Raw genomic sequence first — 18,014 nt, 5'->3', positions numbered from 1 at the left:
AGATCTGTTAACAGCATTCTTAAATGTTGTAGTATCTTTGGTGAATCTTGTGTATACTAATAATTCAATTGACTCTATTAAAAGTGAGCTATATTAGAGGTTGTGGTCAAGCTAAGAGTCTCTGAAGTCCTATAGGATCTGTACACATTCTTTTCTTTTTTAATGAAGAAACTTTCAGAATACTGATCACAGAAACAATTTGCTAATTGCACTAATTCTTGTTCAAATACTATAATATTGTTATTTTACATTTATCTGGTCTACGCTAGCTCTTTTTTTGTGAGATTTCCCAGACCTCAGTTATAGGTGTCCACTTCACCCAAGTGTCAAGAACCCCTCTAGCTGAGACAGAACAGAATATGGAATAGTAAACTTCAATCATAATCATTAACTTAAGGATTTTGAACTTTGATTTCTTTGGATTCTTTATTCTCAAGAGAAGAATAACAATTGCAGCCTTTAGATTCCTTTGGACTTCAACTTATTTTGACTTTAACATGCCAAGGGGATTTAACTTTTGTATGTTAGTTTCTCCCTGGGGATTTTTTTAATGGAAGAAGATTTATATCCAAATGTGGGGCAGCTCTATATTGTTGTAATTTTATTTCTGAAATGCACTTAAACATTTATTATCCAATACAAATGTGCCATTTAATCTCACTGCTGAACTTCTGATAGACTGTATTGAATTATGTGACCAGGCATAATTTGGGATGATACTAAGAATAAGGAGTGATTTTCCAGCCCTGATTGTACAGTGGTTTTAAAGATGATTTAATTATTGTGCTATTCTCATCCAGTTTTATAACCTTTTGGGGACAAAATCTGAATTGCTCATCATTGGTCCTCAAAGAATCCACAAGAAGGAGTGTTTGGCATTGGAGGACTGTGCTCATCAAGGACTGCCCTATATACAGCTGGTCAATTTTTGGTTAACCCATATCTTCATGTTAGACAAAATGTTATGTATAGTGGATGAAGAATATAAATATCTGGGGAACTATCTGGGGGTTATTCTTCCCAATCCTTAATGCTAATTTAATGTGAAGTAGCATGATAATTTCGGCTTCACTCTATCCCCTTACTTACCTTTCTCATGTGTTATAAATTATCCAGTTTGGGAGAATTTTGAATGAGTTTCTGGAATGAGAAATGGATAGCTCAATCTCTTCCCCACCTCTTCTTCCTTGGAGAAAACTGCCTAAAGGAAGTCATTCTCTCCTGCTCCAGACTGTTATAAATTTTATCAGGGCAGTTCCCATAAGGCAAGAACTAAGGTTGTCTGGTACTGTCTGTGAATAGGTGTGGAATCTACTTCTGGTGTTGGAGTGAGGATGTCACTCACCCAGGGTTACAGGTCATATTCTCCAATACTGACTTTATCAACAATAAGGCTAATCTGTAATGTCTTAACTTATTTCTCATAAGGTCTGAATTCAGATGAGGAAATGTATAATTGTTTGGTTCCTTTCTCAAACCCTAACCCCACAATAGGATTTTTGTGTGTTGACTAAAAAGGGAAGTCAGGATGATTTGTCACTTTTTAGAGCATCACTGAGCTCTGAGAAAAATTACCCCCATATGATTGTTATGGTCTGAAAATACACTTTCACTAGGAAATATGAGTGTTCTCAATTTGAGGAAATGGATAACTATTTTAAAATATACTCTAGTGACTATTTAAAATGATGTGGGAATTATTTTCAACAGTGCTTGAAGTATCTTCAACTCTGACCTCCAGCTTTGGGACTGCTTCAGGTTCATTAAGCTGCCATAGCTGTCCTTAATCCAGTCTGTTATATCACAGAATGTTTATTTTCCACATTTCCAGCCCATTACCATCTCTAATTCAACATAGGCTCTTACAGCCATCCCTGTGTCATAATTTAGAGTGCTATTTGTCAAACATTCCCAACATATCTGGGTTCAGGCTGCAGAGTAAAGACCCCTTCCCAGGAGGAGGGTTTGAGATTCTTCAGGCCAGGTGACTAAGCTAGTCTCCATTTGCTACTAAAGAAGTTTGTGTAGAGCCCTTTTTCTGAGACATTCCAGAAGGCAAATTAAGGATAAATGGGAAGAAATCACAAGCTGTAATAGTTTGGTTAATGAAAAAAATAACTTTCTAATAATTTTAGCTGTCCTGATAGTAAATAACCTATCTTAAGTAACAGTACACTGCCTTGGTGATGTGGTCAAATTGACCAAGTCAAACTCAACTCCAGGTATTTATGATTCTATGAACATCCTCCCCATAAACAAACACAGGGAAATTTGTAGTCATTTTTTGGAAGAGAAATTTTAATATATTTTATCTTATTATACATTTCCCCTAAATTACAAAGTCAACAGCTGCAAATATATTCTGCTACAAAGCTTTCTGTAAGAAATATCTCTATAAGAAAATACATCTCATTAACATTTCCTGTAAATAAATTATTTCAAAATAATAATTTTTGATGGGTGAACATAAGGGGAATAACTCAGAACCCAGATTGAAAATGTAATTGCTTTATAGGAAATGCTTGGCTGAAATGCTCCATTTTCGCGTCTCCAAGCTCATAAAAATCAGTTTGTAGAGACTTTGGTTCTTGGGTAGGTTAGCTCATAATTTATTTTTTAGCCAACATGTGGGGAAAGTATAAATCTTCATCATCCTAGTAAATGTAAATGGGTGTAGGAAGCTGAAATTCTTAATAGATATTCAGGCACAGGTTCAATTTCTACTGGGAGAAATGAATTTGGACAGCAAATGGGGTTTAAGTGAAAGAAAATTAAGGAGTGACTTGTTTATAAAAGAAAAAGTCAAAATTAACAGTTATTAGATAAACCTTTTTATGCTCTAGACATAATATTTAGAACTGAATAAAAAGGTAATAAGGTGGTTTCAAGGAATTTAGAAACTATGGTTTCTATAGGTTAGCAATATGAAGATATTGCAAGTTATTTCATTTATATTTTTTAACCTTAGTGAATGCAGAAGGCATAAAATATATCTTTGGCAATAAAACGGCTGTTGCAGCAGGAGAATGATGCAGTCAGAAGCTTATGGTGGGCAATAGAACCTTACTTCACTGTCTTCCTTGGAAGTCCATCTCATGAGACCTCCTCATATTAAAATTATTTTAGGACCTCAAAAATACAAAATAAAACTTTTGAGGATAATAAGGGTAACCAATCTCCTATTAAATTTATCTCCATAGTAAATGTTGTGATAGTGAATTATTTCCATTTAGTCTGTGTACTCTGGGTTCAAAGTAGTCAAAGAGTCAGCATGTGTTTCAGACATAAGAGTGACATGTTGTCCTAATGTGGATACAAAGTTTTCCCCACTTCCTTGCTGTGACTGAATGAAGGACAGGTAAAGCTCAAGTCTCTATTATCAGCTTTACCCAATTATACTACAAAGTATGTAAATAATAAAGGTATTTGTCAGTCTAATTCCATGAAAATATAGGGATTTGCCAGAGCTTTACAAATTAATGATCTTTCCGTTAGCCTTAATTCCTAGACATTTTGGGGATCTTGAAATTTTTGGCAATCTGAAAATTCTGCTCTGTGCTATGCTATGTTATCCACAATTATTGGCTATAATTTGGTAAATAAAAAATATTCAGGGTAGGAATTGCATACAGTCAAGAGATCAATGATTTCCTTTTACATCTGAATGAGTTCGGGTTTTTTGTTTGTTTTTGTTTTTTGCCAGTTCTTATTAATTACTGGTGAAATTAAATTTTTGAAAAATGGGAATAAGCAGATTGAGGAAAAATGCTTTTTAACCCCAAAGTCCTTGATAAAAGACCTGCCATTAATTGGAAATTATTTGGAGAGTTTTGACAGCTTTTTTTCCCACCTACCAAAGTCTTTAATTGGATAGTAGAAATAGTGTTCCAAATGAATAAGTGACTTTATGTTGCAAATTAACTATGATCCAATCTTTCACTCCCTGTTCACCAACTCTTTTCACATTGTAAAGCCTATTGTATGTCAAAGTATACTGGAAGAAGAATATTTTGTTAAACTACAACTTTGAATAGAAATATGGCTTTTTGGTTATTTTTATAGGAAATCAGCAACCTGAAAGAAACCTATCCTCCAGCACCATCTAAACTTCCAGAGTCAAAAGTTATCTGTCAGTTAATTCCATCATGTGCTTTTTCATAATGGCATTTCCACAAATGTATACATTATTTACATAAAAAATTTGCAAAATAGAAATACACTGGTTGCACTGCATTTGTCACCCATTCTAAATCACTCATTTCCTTTTTCTCTCTCTTTATGTGACCTGTACTATATCATTCGCCTCATTTTAGATCTTCTTATGAGTTCCAACCCTCATTTTCCACCATGCTATAATGCATTAAATACACAAATTCACAGTCTGCTAGTGTTGCTCTTCCCCATCAGTGATCAGATTTTCTGACACACATGGAGTCTGGCTTTGGAGGAATAGGTGGCATCTTTCCATACTTTGCAAGACAGGCCCTTTGCACAGTCACACCGCTGGAAGATTTCCAGCCCATGAGAGCCCTTCTTGCGCTGTTTGGTACAGACTTCTCCCTGATGGAGTACTGGTTTGCAGATTTTGGTCCAGAAATGACGAGCACAGCAAAACCCTTCAATGCAGTCTGACGATCTCAGGCAGGGGTCTCCTTCATGCCCTACAGAAATGACAACCAAAAGCCATTACCACGACACTCTAAAAAAAATTCTTTGAAATCAGAAGTACATAAAATATTTTTACTTATACTACCCTTCATGATTTGCCATTTATAATGGAAGGTCTTAGATTCATAACTCATTATATCATCATCTCATCTCTCAAATCCATTATTATTTATTTCCAATATTTGGGGTCTGAATATCAAGTCTATCTTCTCTTTACTTTGTTTTTTATCTTTTCTTTCCTTTGTCAAGGTCTGCTTTTTAGATATTTCTCTGATCATTTTTTTCCTACTAGGTGAGTATTTTCAAATTAGTTGAGTAGATATCTTCTGGGAAGGTCTGAAAAAATCTCTAATTGAAGGAGAAGGGTAAAATTCTCAGGGAATCCTGAGACCATGTATTAGTGTCCAGCCAGGAAAATGGAAGCTCCCATTTAATGCAGAGATTCGGTCACACAATTAGTGATAGAGGTAAGAAGTATCAGAGGATGGCAAGGCCACCCAGAGATTAGCATGACAGCACATCATTATCACACTGAGACCAGAGGGTCAAATCCCGAAACTACAATCATGAGCCAAGACTGTAATCCTAACAGGCCTATCTGGCAGCAGCTGAAGCCACTGAGCCAGAAACGCTACCTGAGCAGGTAAAATGGGGGAATACACTGGCTTGTTAACTTCTATGTTTCAACATCCCACTGTGGCCACATCCAGACAGAAGGGAGCCTGGGAAATGCTGAGTCTGGAGCACAGGAAAAAAAGGGCAAATAATTCATGGGGGGAGGGGTCTTAACAGGTAAAGGGATACATTATTAAAAAAAAAAAATGCTGTCACAAATCTGGGTATTTTATTTAGAACAAAAGAGTAAGCCAGCAACTAACACCCACCCATCACAGTTGGGCTGTAATCTGTCCAAAGTAGGGATCAGCAAATTTTTTTTGGAAAATGATAGTAAATATTTTAGGTTTTCAATGCCTCGGCCCTGCCATTACATTGCAAAAGCAGCCAGGCAGAATGCGTACATGAACAGGCATGTCTGTGTTCCAGTAAAACACTGTTCACATAAACAGGTGGCAGGGCAGATTGGACTTTTGGGCCATAGTGTACAATGTCTTTTCTAAAATTCTGTCATCCTGGATGACCTGGATGACCAATTGTGTCATATGGACACAACTCACTAGTCATCAGTGTAAGATTCTTTCCTATCATCAGAAAATTATAAGAAAAATTAAATAAAAATAATTAGTAAATTTGGAACTGTACTGTGACATAGATATCAGCTGGAATAAAGAAGGACACTGTTGTAATAACAAATGTATGTGAATTTGGTGGAAAAGAAATAGGAGACATGGGAAAAGACTTAGACTTTCAGAGAGTAGAAACAAAGGGTAACTGAAGAGAAATTACTGTTAATCTCTTCAGCACTATCTATGTGACTACTAGTGTTTCAGAACAGAAAAACAGGTCAGATATACTACAGAGCATTAGCTTTGTAGGACATGAATATGTGGGGAAATGGTTCAGTGGTCAAACAAGCAGGGAAAATACAGCATTAAAAAAACATTAGGGGAGTGGATGTTGTTCAAGTTGTTGCATGCCTGCCTCCCACAAGGGAGGTCTCAAGTCTGGTTCCTTGTGCCTCCTAAAAAGAAGAGTAGACAACAAGTAGACACAATAAGCAGACACAATAAGCAGAGACAATCAGCAGACACAGTGAGCTGACACAATGAACAGACAGATGAGGGAGCCATTGGGGGGGGGGTGCAGGAGGGAACTATATCACATTAAAAATGAAAAAGCTAACCAATTCTCCTCATTGCTGTAATCCTCAGAGCTTTCTCTATACCAATCTTTATTATAAAGTTTCAAAAAGAGGGTGATGCATTATTACAAAACTTAGAAGACCAAAGAGCACTTTTATTTGCAGAATATCTTGAATGAGTAGTATTTTACAGAATACACTTGGGAAAGCTCTCCTTTAAAACTATTGAACTCCTTAGACTACATAGTTTTGTGCTTTCAAAATTTTACTAATAGCGACTAGGTCTCCCAAATATTTTGACACTAAAAGTAATTGTATGGCCATACATAATCCTACTAAAATATCAGTTATTTTTGGTAGATTGGTTTATGATTAATAAATTGTGCTTGTTTAGTGAAATAAAGTTTCTGAATGTGCAAAGGTGAGAAAAAGTTTCAAAAGATTAGGGATCTTTACCAGTAAATCATATACTAGTAAACTCTTCCTTAATTTTTTGGAATGCTTTTTCCTTGTATACAAGACCAAAATGCTTGTAGAGTAGGTTTCTTCTAAATTTTATGTATGAATTTTGTCTGTTTAGACAATGGCACAGCTGATCAGGGTATTGCAATTCTCCTGAGATATATTTTCTAGAATTTTAAGATCTCTCAGAAACCTCTTGCATCCTCAAAAGTAGGAATTAATCATTTTTGTTAAAATCTCACCATTGAAGTAGCTTCCTTGTAACTTTTCCCCTTAAAAATCAGAGGATTAATTCCCTAGATTTTTCTGTTGCTTCATTATCAAACAAGAAAAAAAATAAATTTAGTAGTACAGATAGCTCTACCTTTTATGTGTGACATCTTGGAGTGCGGTCTTCCTAGATTCTGCCATCCCAAGTCGTGGTTTGAGTAATGACCGTGGTTTTTATCTCTGTGCCGAGTGCCATCCAGAGCTGGGATGTGAGGAGTCAAGATGCTCTCAGTGACCGGGATGCAGATACCTGGGGATTCATGCAAGAGATTAGACTAATTCAATTCCTCAGTGTGGTATTTATCCAACTCTTATTCTGATGTGAAGCATGTAGTCATTCCTCTGTACATCCATCCATCCATTGCTTATGGAGAATGAGTATAAATAGTTTGGATTTGAAGCCAGGCGTCTTTGAAGTGAATCCTGGCTCTCTAAAGAACAAGTGAGCTTGAACAAATATAAGAATTAAAACAGAATCAACTTCCTTGGGTCATTATGAATACATGCAAAGTGCTTAGAAAAATGACATAATAAAGAACTAAATTAATATTAGCTAGTCGTCTTTAAATGATCTGATCAGAGATCTATCCTCAGGATCCAGATTACTTTAGCTCAATCAACCTTACAATCCTAGTCTACACTGTAAACAACTCTGATAATGTGAAGTGTTCTTCCATTTACCACCAGTCCAAAAGTATTCACAGTAGGGCTATACTCATAGGTCAGGATTAGGCATGGAAATAATGAGTTTAATGATGTTTCATGTCACTGAACATATGTGTCTGATTACTTTCTGCTATGATTTAATGTTTTTATCATGTGTTGTCTGTGATTGCTCCATTCCCTCATTAATGCAGAATTGCCTCCCTATAAATTCACTGAGATTGGTTGGAGCTATGCTTATGCAAAGGCTGAGGAGGATGGCATTCTGTGTCTTTTTTTGGAGAAACCCATCATGCCATCATCACAAGTGGAGCCTTCTAAAGAAGAGGCCTAGAGTTTAAGAGCAAAGGTATGAAACTGGAAGAGGTACTCAAACTGCATTTCGAAATTTCAACAGATTCCTTTCTTTGGTTCTTTTGCATGTATCCACTTATGTGCTTGGTGAAATAAAACATGTAGCTATTTATATGCAATGCTTCCATATGGCAACCCCTAGATCAGCATAGCTCATAACATTCAGAAGGAAAACTATGTGATGGGAGGTAATCCAGGTCACTCCCACACACTTAACCCATAATCTAACTCTTGCTAGTCCTGAAGTTCTCCCTATACTTCAGGAAATCTGACTAAGGAGAAATGAGTCTCACTTGCAATGCAGGCTTCTTACATGTAAAGAAAGAACCTATCAATACATGGGGAGATTGCTCACCATTATTGCAGCGGGTACCAGGGCAACACATGCCATCTCTATGACAGCGCTTCTTTTTCCTTCGACACACCATGCAGGCTGATGATCCTTGGTGTGGACTGTGGCAATATCTTCCAACTTCACATTCCTTATCACTGCTACAAGGGTAGGCCTATCATGAAGTAAAGCAACAACAGGAAAAGCAAAGTATATAAGATCTGTAACACTGATGAAAAATTATTGTGGAAATGGAAATATACCAATGTAAATAATATTCTGAACATAGACCCTGTATAGGGGCCAATATTGAGTGTTGATAGTGACAAAGATAAAGAAAAAGTCAACACTATTCATATATCATCATTGAAACAACTTTGGAATTAGGATTTCGATTTTGTTGTTGAGGATGAGGGAATGGATAAATAACTCTGGAAAAAACTATGCTCCTTCCGAAACATGAAACAAATATTTTAAGAGTGACTCCTCACAATTCCTGCCTATGGGGAACAAGGAGAAGAACCAGTTTGAGGCAGTGAACTATTTGGCACAAAGAAATCAAGGAGCAGCATCCTCATTCCAAACAAGGCAATGTACAGCAGCAGAGTTCTGAGTGGTCAGAGATGCTAAACTCAATTTAGAGCATCATGTTCTCAAGAAGCAAAAATAGCCCAACAGGCTACTGCACCTGCAGCTTATACAGAAAGGACTGTTGTTCATGCATTTCTCTACCAAGTTAGATGACCAAAAGGCTACTTAAAGTATTGTTACATATTATTTAAAAAAAATAAAGTATGTGCTCCAATTAGGTATTCTTTGCCTCTTGGAAGTTTTGGGGACTTTTAAAATGTCCATTTTCAGAGACAGAGTCTGAGAAACTAGAAGGTCACAATATACATCAAACTTATTCATATTTCAAGGCGCTTTGAGACAAAGACTTATTTACAAGCCTCTTTTTTAGTTGATTGTTTTTTCTGATTTTCAGAGTGATGAAAATCTTTTTTTTCCCAGTCATTTTTAAGCAAGCCTAAATGATGTGAATACAAAACTAAGGGATAAAACTTTTGTGACCCTCAAGTAATCAGTGAGATTTGACTGCTTTACTTATGAAATTAGGATTGGTGGTCAAACTCTGCCGGTGTTGGTTATTCTTTCCCCCTTTTTTCTCTCCTTTCATTTTCTGTTTCTTCCATCGCCTCTTCTCCCTCTGCCCATCTAGTATGTATATGTATACACAGTCACCCTCACATGTTTTCCACTTGGATCTGGTCATTTTCAGTTAAAAAGAGAAATTAAATATGAAGTTGATGTGTGAGTTTGAAACATTACAAGTGTGTTCTGTGGGAAAATACATGTTTATCGTTTAAAGTTACTGTTTAGCCTTAAAAGAATGACATTTAAAAAGCACTAACTTCAAATTGAAATATTGCTTTTGAAAGATTGCACAGTAGCAATATTTGATGCATGCTTTTTAATTGGAGCCAGATAAAGCTTTGCAACGAATTTGCATATCATTGTCCATTTTGTAATTTAGTCAAGAGAATCTGAATGAGATTTAATTCAAAGTATTAGTTGCTTTTTCAAGATTCACAGACTAATGAAAACAAAAAACAAATGCCACTTCCTGCCTTACCACACTCTTTTCCCCCAGGCACTTTATCCCCTTCATATTTAAATCAATTAATTTTAATTGAAATACAACTCACATGTTTCTGATTCATTTACATTTATTTCACCAATTGTTTCCTAAGGATCATTTGATGTCTTAAGTTTTCTTCCCTTGCTCAAAAAAGAGGACATATTCTTTCAACAGAAATATACACCACCTAAACATGTGCAATTTACAACTCAAGCAACAGATCTTCAAGGGATTCTGAATATGGAATAATACTTGGCTCCATCCCTAAAAATAATCTATGTGGTAGAGAACAAGTTGTTTTCTAAAAGTAATTCATTTAAGCAGAAAAATGGAGAAGGTACATCAATGATACAAATGATATTAGAAAAAGCAAAATGTACACGAGTCCAGTTATATGAATGAGATCACAGTAAAATTCTCACAAAAAATTCAGTTTTTAAAGAGGGACGCTCACTTTGTCTAAGTCAGAATATATATACAGGACGTGTAGTTTTATTATGCTCCAATATATCTTTTAATTAGCTTGAGGTAGAAATGATGCAGACAAAGAAATAATATAGGAAATGTGTTTTAAAAAACTGAAGATTTTAGATAAAGTGAACTTGGACTTGGAATGAAGTCCCAGGACACTGTATTTGAATTTTTTTGAAATTTTAAGAAATATATTTATGAGAATTGAAATGCTAGGTTAAATTATGCAGCTTCTTATAAGCTTATGGAACTACTGACTTCAATAAACAGCCTTTATATTTGAGTGATTTCAAGAGGAGAGTAGATAAATTGGTTTAAAGCAGGATTTAGTTAAAGTAAGTGATATTTGGGTCATGCCTCATGTTATGAAATCAATATTCCCCAGCACAGTTTTACTTAATCGCAAATCTTGTCTTGGCATGAGGATTAGCAAGAAAATATAGAGCATGAGGAAATATGGATCTGACCCATTATTGTAGTTCTCATATTTTTAATCTAATGCATTATTTTTCACTAAAATGTTTTGAAACAGACATTTTTCAACTCAAGTGTGCAGTCTCTGCAGTTTGCCATTGGATCGTTTCTTACACTAACCCCTTTAACTTGTCTAGGAATAGTAACATAGTAGGCCAAAAAGAGAGATAATGAGGGACACATGATTAAGAACAGTTATGGAATGGACTTTGATGAAGTGATGACTAACAATGAAAATACAGTTAATGGGAATTGCAATCACTAATACAAGAGCCATTCAGAAACTTCCACATAGAAAATCTTTATTTTCTATTTACTTCGGGTTCCAAAGTCTGTCCTTGGTTCCGTTTGATAATGGCTTTGTGACAAACAGAAAGTGGTCTAAGTTTTCATGTAACAAAAACAATGAAATGTTTCCCTACTACTTATTCTGCTGGTGACTAAGATGGTCAATTTTTTAAATTACTATGAAAATTATTAATGGTGGATTTTTTTTTTTTTTTTTTGATGGCTCTTCATTGAACTGTAGTGAACAGGTTAGAAATCTTTTCTCTCTTTTTCTAAGGTACACTGACAGGCCATATGGAAGGCTGCTAGGAATAGAGTGAAAGAATTGGGGAAAGATCTTAGCATGCCTGTCTCATAATCAAATGTTCCACAATCAAATTAGAAAATCAGCTGTGTGCTGATCCGGGGATGCTCATCTTGATGCATGGGCATTCATTACTCAACCTCAGTCATAGTTAGGAGATGAATTAGAGATGTGTAATAATAGCAGATGATTGGCCATAAATTAAAAATGTAAAAGAGCTGTCTGTAATTGGGCCAAAAAACAAAGTTTGTCCAACCCCATTTCTGGCCTAAAAACAGAATGGTTTCCACAAATAGGAGTGCTAGTTATCACTACAACCACAACATGAACTAAAAAGAGTGAAGACTTTGGACACAACTTGAAATTAAAGTTTATCAGAAATGATTGTTTCTTCTTGGCACAAAAGATTTATTTTTAAAGTCCATTCCTTCTGTGATAATTTGGAATCATTATTTAAAATGTTACTATTGAACTGAAGTGAGGTTAAGTAACTTCTTCAAAGCAAGGTTTGTTTAAAGATAAGGGCTTGGGAGTCCTCAGCCCTGATCTGCCTTTCTGTCACAATTAAGCACATTTAAGAATAAGGGTGTAACACACTCTTAGATAAGGTACTTGAATGATGACCTAGATGCTGAATTTAGATATTAGAAAAATAAACTTGGCCACATCTCTTTTCTAGAAGCCTCCAAATACCAACATCATGTCTGCTGCAGCTGTTAGAAAAATAGAACACTGGCAGAAAACACTGACAAGTCTGTAAACAATTCTTCATTCCATTTCTCTACAACAGTTTTATCTCCACTTAAACTCAATGTAAATTAGAATTATAAGAGACGCTCTTCATGCAAAAATGATAATGAAATAATATTCTAAAGAGCACAGTAAAATTAAATGCAATTATACATCTTATTTTGACTGGGTTTTTTTTTTCAATTATTCTCAAAATTGCAGGGAGAAAAGATTTATTGGTTCAAAACTTACCATCACCTAGAACATACAAATGTTGAAATGAGGTAATAATTTCCCTATAAAAAATGAAATGAGAAAAAGTGTTTCAGGTATCCCATCAGTACTGACCATTGAATAGACCCATGGCCACTGAGTTTACCAAGTTTTCAGAAAAGTTGTTCCTATTTAATAATGGGGGAGAAAAGAAGAGAAACGAAGTATTCATGTGGGATGACCATCCATCTGGATTCTTCAAGACCGTCCTAGTTTTGTTGGTGGTGGTTTATTCGGGACGGTCCCTTGTTCCCACAAGCAGCACTGTTCGTGAAAAATCACGGAAGTTTTCTGGAGCCAGAAAAACGTCATCAGCTGGGTAGGAAGAAGAAAGCCTGCAGGGGATGACCCAGCTGTGGGAATGAAAAACATTTGAGGCGAGAGGATAGAGAGAGGTAGCAGCAAAAGGCTGGGGACTGGACCATAAGCGGGTTGTCTGAGTATATCAGAAGGTTGGAAGTTACACTTGGGGAACCAGATCCAATCAGCTTCTCCACTGCTCTTAGAGAAAAGATTAATTTCCTTTGACATGGCATTCCACATGATAGAAGTTCATGACCATGGACACACAAGACATGCTACTCTTCAAGGCAGTCATTTCAAAATCAAATGCTAAAATTACAACTGCAGAAGGTGCAGGGACATATAAGTATCTGGCTAGTGCACAGTTACATACTACATGACAAAGGCTATGCGATCTGATCTTTTCCTTTGTCCATAATTACCTCTAGGGGCTTGGGATGTACAAAATACATCTTAAGGATTCGTGAACATATGGTCAGGAGGCTAGAGCTACATTAAATTTGAGGGAAAAAGTTCAGATATTTTGTGTTTTGGATGTGTAGCTATAGGTTTCATAAGGCAGCTGCATGAGTATCCGTTTAACATTCAGTAAGTATTTATTCAACATTTATTTATTGAGCTTCAAATTATAAACCAGTTCTATCTACAAATGTTTTGCTTATGTAACTCTTAAATAATTTTGAAAAACTCATATCCTTTCACATATTTGACATCTAAAATTTCCAGAAGTTTAAGTTTGTATTAATAAAAATAAAGACTGCCAGATGTCCTATAAACAAGTTTACTGTAATTTGATACAATTCAATAAAATAACTTTTGACCACCATATTGATCAATTCATACAGATCTTGAAGCAAATCCTAATATATTTATCCATTGTTTGTTTTTTTCTTGAAAAAATGAGGCAGTCAGGGAAATATTCAGGTATAGTTGATACAAGTCAATCTCCACTGGTTTGGTGTTCTATAATCACAACTTTCCAACTAGGGCTGAGATTTACTTCTAAAGAATTAAGAATAAGACACGAGAAAAAAGGATCCTTGTAGGTTTAAGAATGTCTTTGTTAAAGCCCATATTCTAAATTTTATTTTCTCATCCAAAAGGTTTTTGTACCTTTGGCTAATGCAGAATATTATGATTGGGAATGCATGAAGGTTTTGCCTTTTTTTTTTCCTTTTTCATAAAATGGCAGAAGACATTGTAATTTCTGTCATACTCCCAGGTAATTTTAGGTAATTTTAGGAAAAACACATGGAAGTTGAAAATCTGGAAATTGATTCTCTTAAAACCATGCTGTGCACTCAATTTGAGTACATACTACATACTTTCAGTTTATAGACTAAAGTGTTTAGACATTTAGTTTTGATATAAAAATTCAAAGTTTAGAGCCTTTCAACTACCACCATTTGGAGTATAAATTAGGTATGACGGATATTTTCCAGTGGTTTATTAACTTGCCTAATGTATTCAGAAATCCTCACTTAAAACCTAAGATACAAGAATTCTAAGAAATAAAGGCAAGGTCTTTTCTAACTTGGGTTGCCCCACACTCTTCTATGTAATCATTAAACAGAAGGAGATTCTAAGGAATTCCCTTCTTTGTACATAGACCACATCCTCAACTGTAATATGTATATTATTGTTATGGATGGTTTTGTGAATGGAGAGAGCTAACACTTTCCATATGGTCTCAGCACCTAGAGAAATCTAAACTATGTGGTTCACCTGGCTTTTGATTACTTAGTTTGTTTTGACCCATGTTCCCCTCATCTGGACTATATGTGACAACGACTTCTCTCCCATGCTCAAGAAGCAGCATCGCGGGAAGTGGTTTGAAACAGTGGCTAGAGTTCTCTATTCTCCACGTATAATTATAAAGCCCTTTATAATTCTGTGATTGGTTGAGTGCAATTGTCTTCAACATAACAAAGGAAGAAACGGCACAATTTTAAGATCAGTTCCAAATATAGGATTGAATGGATTGAAACGTCTTTAATAAAATTTTTCACTGTAGTTTTAAAAGTTTGCCTGACCTTATGATCCTCAGAAGAGTAACATGGTAGGAAGAATTTTGGAGTTATACTGGAAATTGAATTATGCCTCCAAAGTTAATTTGTTGTATGACCCTAGATAATTACTTAACTGAGTCTTAGTTTCCTCCTTGATAAAATGAATATAACTCCTATCTTACAGCAATTTTCCCAATTTATCTAATAATAAAAATCCCATGGAATTTCTTTGAAAACTCTTATTCACTGACTCCTTTTCCTAGAGTTTCTAATTCTGTAGAACTGAAAGCAGTTTAGGAAATCTGAATTTTAGTAAGCCCTGCCTCATTGTTCTTATGATAAGGTAAGCTGTGGAAACATTGCTTTATAGAATTGTTGCAAGAATTAATGATACATCCTGTGCATAGGTCATATAGATCATGCCTGGTCTCTTCGGTATGGACTCAAAATCATCTCCCAGAAAGACATGAGTCCAAGTAGGGGATTGATTCCCTGACAACAAATTGAGTCAAGTAAGAGACTCACTGACAACAACTATTTCCACGAAGGTTCATCTTCACTCTTAGAACTTAGCCACTGTGTTTAAGGAGACTTTTTTAAAGCTATATAAAAAAGTAAAGTAAAATATTTAACAAACACACCAGTATACTTTGGGAGGAACAGTGTGGACTCAGAACTGTCAACACTTGCATTAAGGCTGGATTGTTTCATATTCTCATGTGGTGTACACCTGTGTGTTGTTGGCAAGGCAGAGCCTTGTGGTTGGCTTTGCATCTTGTATCCTGTGGGTCTTTACAAAACAATTACTCACCCTCCCCATATCAAGCATGATAAATAGAAGATGTGCGTTTATTATTTTCTATTATTTGTATAGCATCAAAAATCTCTTTTCCATGAAAATCACATATTTAAAATTAAAAAATACATGCCCAGGTAGATAGGAAAGCAACATACTTTAAAACTATTGTTTAGAAAGGACATTCTTTATGATCATAGAATAAGTCAAGGCTGTTAAATATTTGTGCCCAAAATCTAAACATTTTATAAGTTTAAATGTGATTTGAGTTTGTCATTTTTCTCTTACAAAATGAAATTCATGTGAATATAGACATATGTATGTATATGTAAACAAAGTTATCTAAGGAAGTATACCCAAGAAATACAAAATTTACCCACGGGAAGAAGTTCAGTGTTCCTGAGAATACAAGAAAGAGGAAAATTTGATTTCTAAGTAAAATCCTTTTAAACATTTTATAACCTTATCTAGGCAAATGTATTATCTATTAAAATTACTACAATTTTGAAAACAAGTTATGATATAGGATTCAAAGTGAACTTTCTCAATTCCTGCTAACTCATGCCCCTTAATTTTCATATTAGGAAGACTTGGAGGCTTATAAGACCTTGGGTTTCCCAAATCCAGGCTCTTGGCAAGAAGTTACCAGTTAGAAGTTTCTTGATTAAAACTTTTCTGTTTTGTTCCATAAAAATCACCTTATTAGCAGAATCAGTGTGGTGATTTGAAGCTGTATGTACCCCCAGAAAAACATGTTTTAAAATATAATCCATTCCCTGGGTATAAATCCATTATAAATAGGAGCTATTGATGAGACTGCTTCAGTAAAGGTGTGACCCTCATCTTTCAGGCTGTACCTTAATTTTATTCCTAAATCCTTTATAAACAAGATGAAAAATATCTAGAAAAAGCCACTGAAGCAAAAAACTGAAGTCAACAAATCTTAAAAGAGAAAGGAGAGCTTAGCAGCTGCTGCCTTGTGCTTTGCCATGTGCTTTGCAATGTGGCAGAGAAGTCAGGGAGTGACCGCAGGTGATATTTAGGAAATAACCATGGTCTTGATGATGCCTTGATTTGGATGTTTCCCTGGCCTCAAACTGCTAACCCATATTATGGTATCTGCTTTGAGCAGCTTAAGAAACTAAAACAATCAGACTCTCAAACCAACATTCAAATTGTATATACATACATACATATACATACACACACGTATATGAAAGCAATGTATTGTTCAAACAATTATTTGAACCAATGTTTTGTGTCTTGGCTGATTTCATTTAGTATAGGACGTGCAAATTTTAACAATTCTCTTTCATTTACTCTAGGAATTTGGACACACTAAGAAATACATAGTCACTCACCACATTCTAGTCTTATTTTGAGGAAACAGCTGATGGAAGCCAGTAAAATTTGAAAGACTGCTTGTTTATGTTTTGGAAGATGGATAAAAGCACAGAAAAACATATTCCTCCATATTCAGTCTGTGATGTAGTGAATTTTAATTACTGTTTTACACATTAAGGCCTATATCAATATTACTCAAAAATATAAACTGTTCCTATTTGTGTTTAGAGGTGTAAACAAGAAGACAGGCAGTGTTTTATTATTCCAGGTGTGTTGGTGTGGAGAGGCAATGACTTAAGAAGAAGCATGGTCCAAAATGATTACCTGGAGGGTTGGAGCAAGAAATTTCCTTAACAGTGATAGCCACAAAGATTAGTTTGACTGAAAAAAACTTCTTATTAAAAACCTAAGATGAAGAGGTGGTTCACAATTTTAGCATAGAACTTGCCTAAGTTTGCTTCTACCATTTGGAAGAAAAAAATAAGTCAGAAAACTTTTGTACTAGAACCACTATGACACTGTGTATTGCCTGTGGTATGGAAGGACTAAGATGCAAGTTCTATCTGGAACAGGATGAAGGACTTTAACTCCTGGACTTTGAACAAACTAACTTGACAGTTAGTAAGAGAAAGGAGTAAAGTTATTTCATGTAATGTTATTTTGACATCCTTATGCTTTCCCATTTATTAACCTTATTTCTTGTATAGGTATCTCAATAGAATCTTTATAAAACTCGTAAAATAGATAAGGGTCTGTGCTCCCTGCCAGTGTTTCATTTTCATGTATAAGGAATGTTCAGCTGATAAGGTAAGACCTCATATAGCAATTTATGAAAGGCACTCTTGTAAATCTAATCAATCTTTGCTTTCCGAAGATC

The 18,014-nt window shown here is 35.2% G+C and overlaps 1 protein-coding gene across 1 annotated transcript in view; it reads right to left on the bottom strand.

Moving 5' to 3' along the window:
- Positions 1-2,277: 2,277 nt before the first annotated feature.
- DKK2 (dickkopf WNT signaling pathway inhibitor 2) overlaps positions 2,278-18,014 on the bottom strand; it is a 110,320-nt gene continuing 94,583 nt past the window's right edge. Inside the window, exons 2-4 of the mRNA XM_004476199.4 lie at positions 8,532-8,682; positions 7,254-7,409; positions 2,278-4,661 (exon numbers count right to left, since the gene is read on the bottom strand). Of these exons, the coding sequence (XP_004476256.1) occupies positions 4,411-4,661; positions 7,254-7,409; positions 8,532-8,682 (558 nt within the window). The 3' untranslated portion in view covers positions 2,278-4,410. The remainder of the gene's footprint in view (positions 4,662-7,253; positions 7,410-8,531; positions 8,683-18,014) is intronic.

The sequence above is a fragment of the Dasypus novemcinctus genome, chromosome 1, assembly GCF_030445035.2.
Source record: "Dasypus novemcinctus isolate mDasNov1 chromosome 1, mDasNov1.1.hap2, whole genome shotgun sequence".
Classification (NCBI taxonomy): Eukaryota; Metazoa; Chordata; class Mammalia; order Cingulata; family Dasypodidae; genus Dasypus; species Dasypus novemcinctus.
Note: the sequence above shows the minus strand (reverse complement) of the source record. Positions and strands in the feature narration are given on the sequence as shown.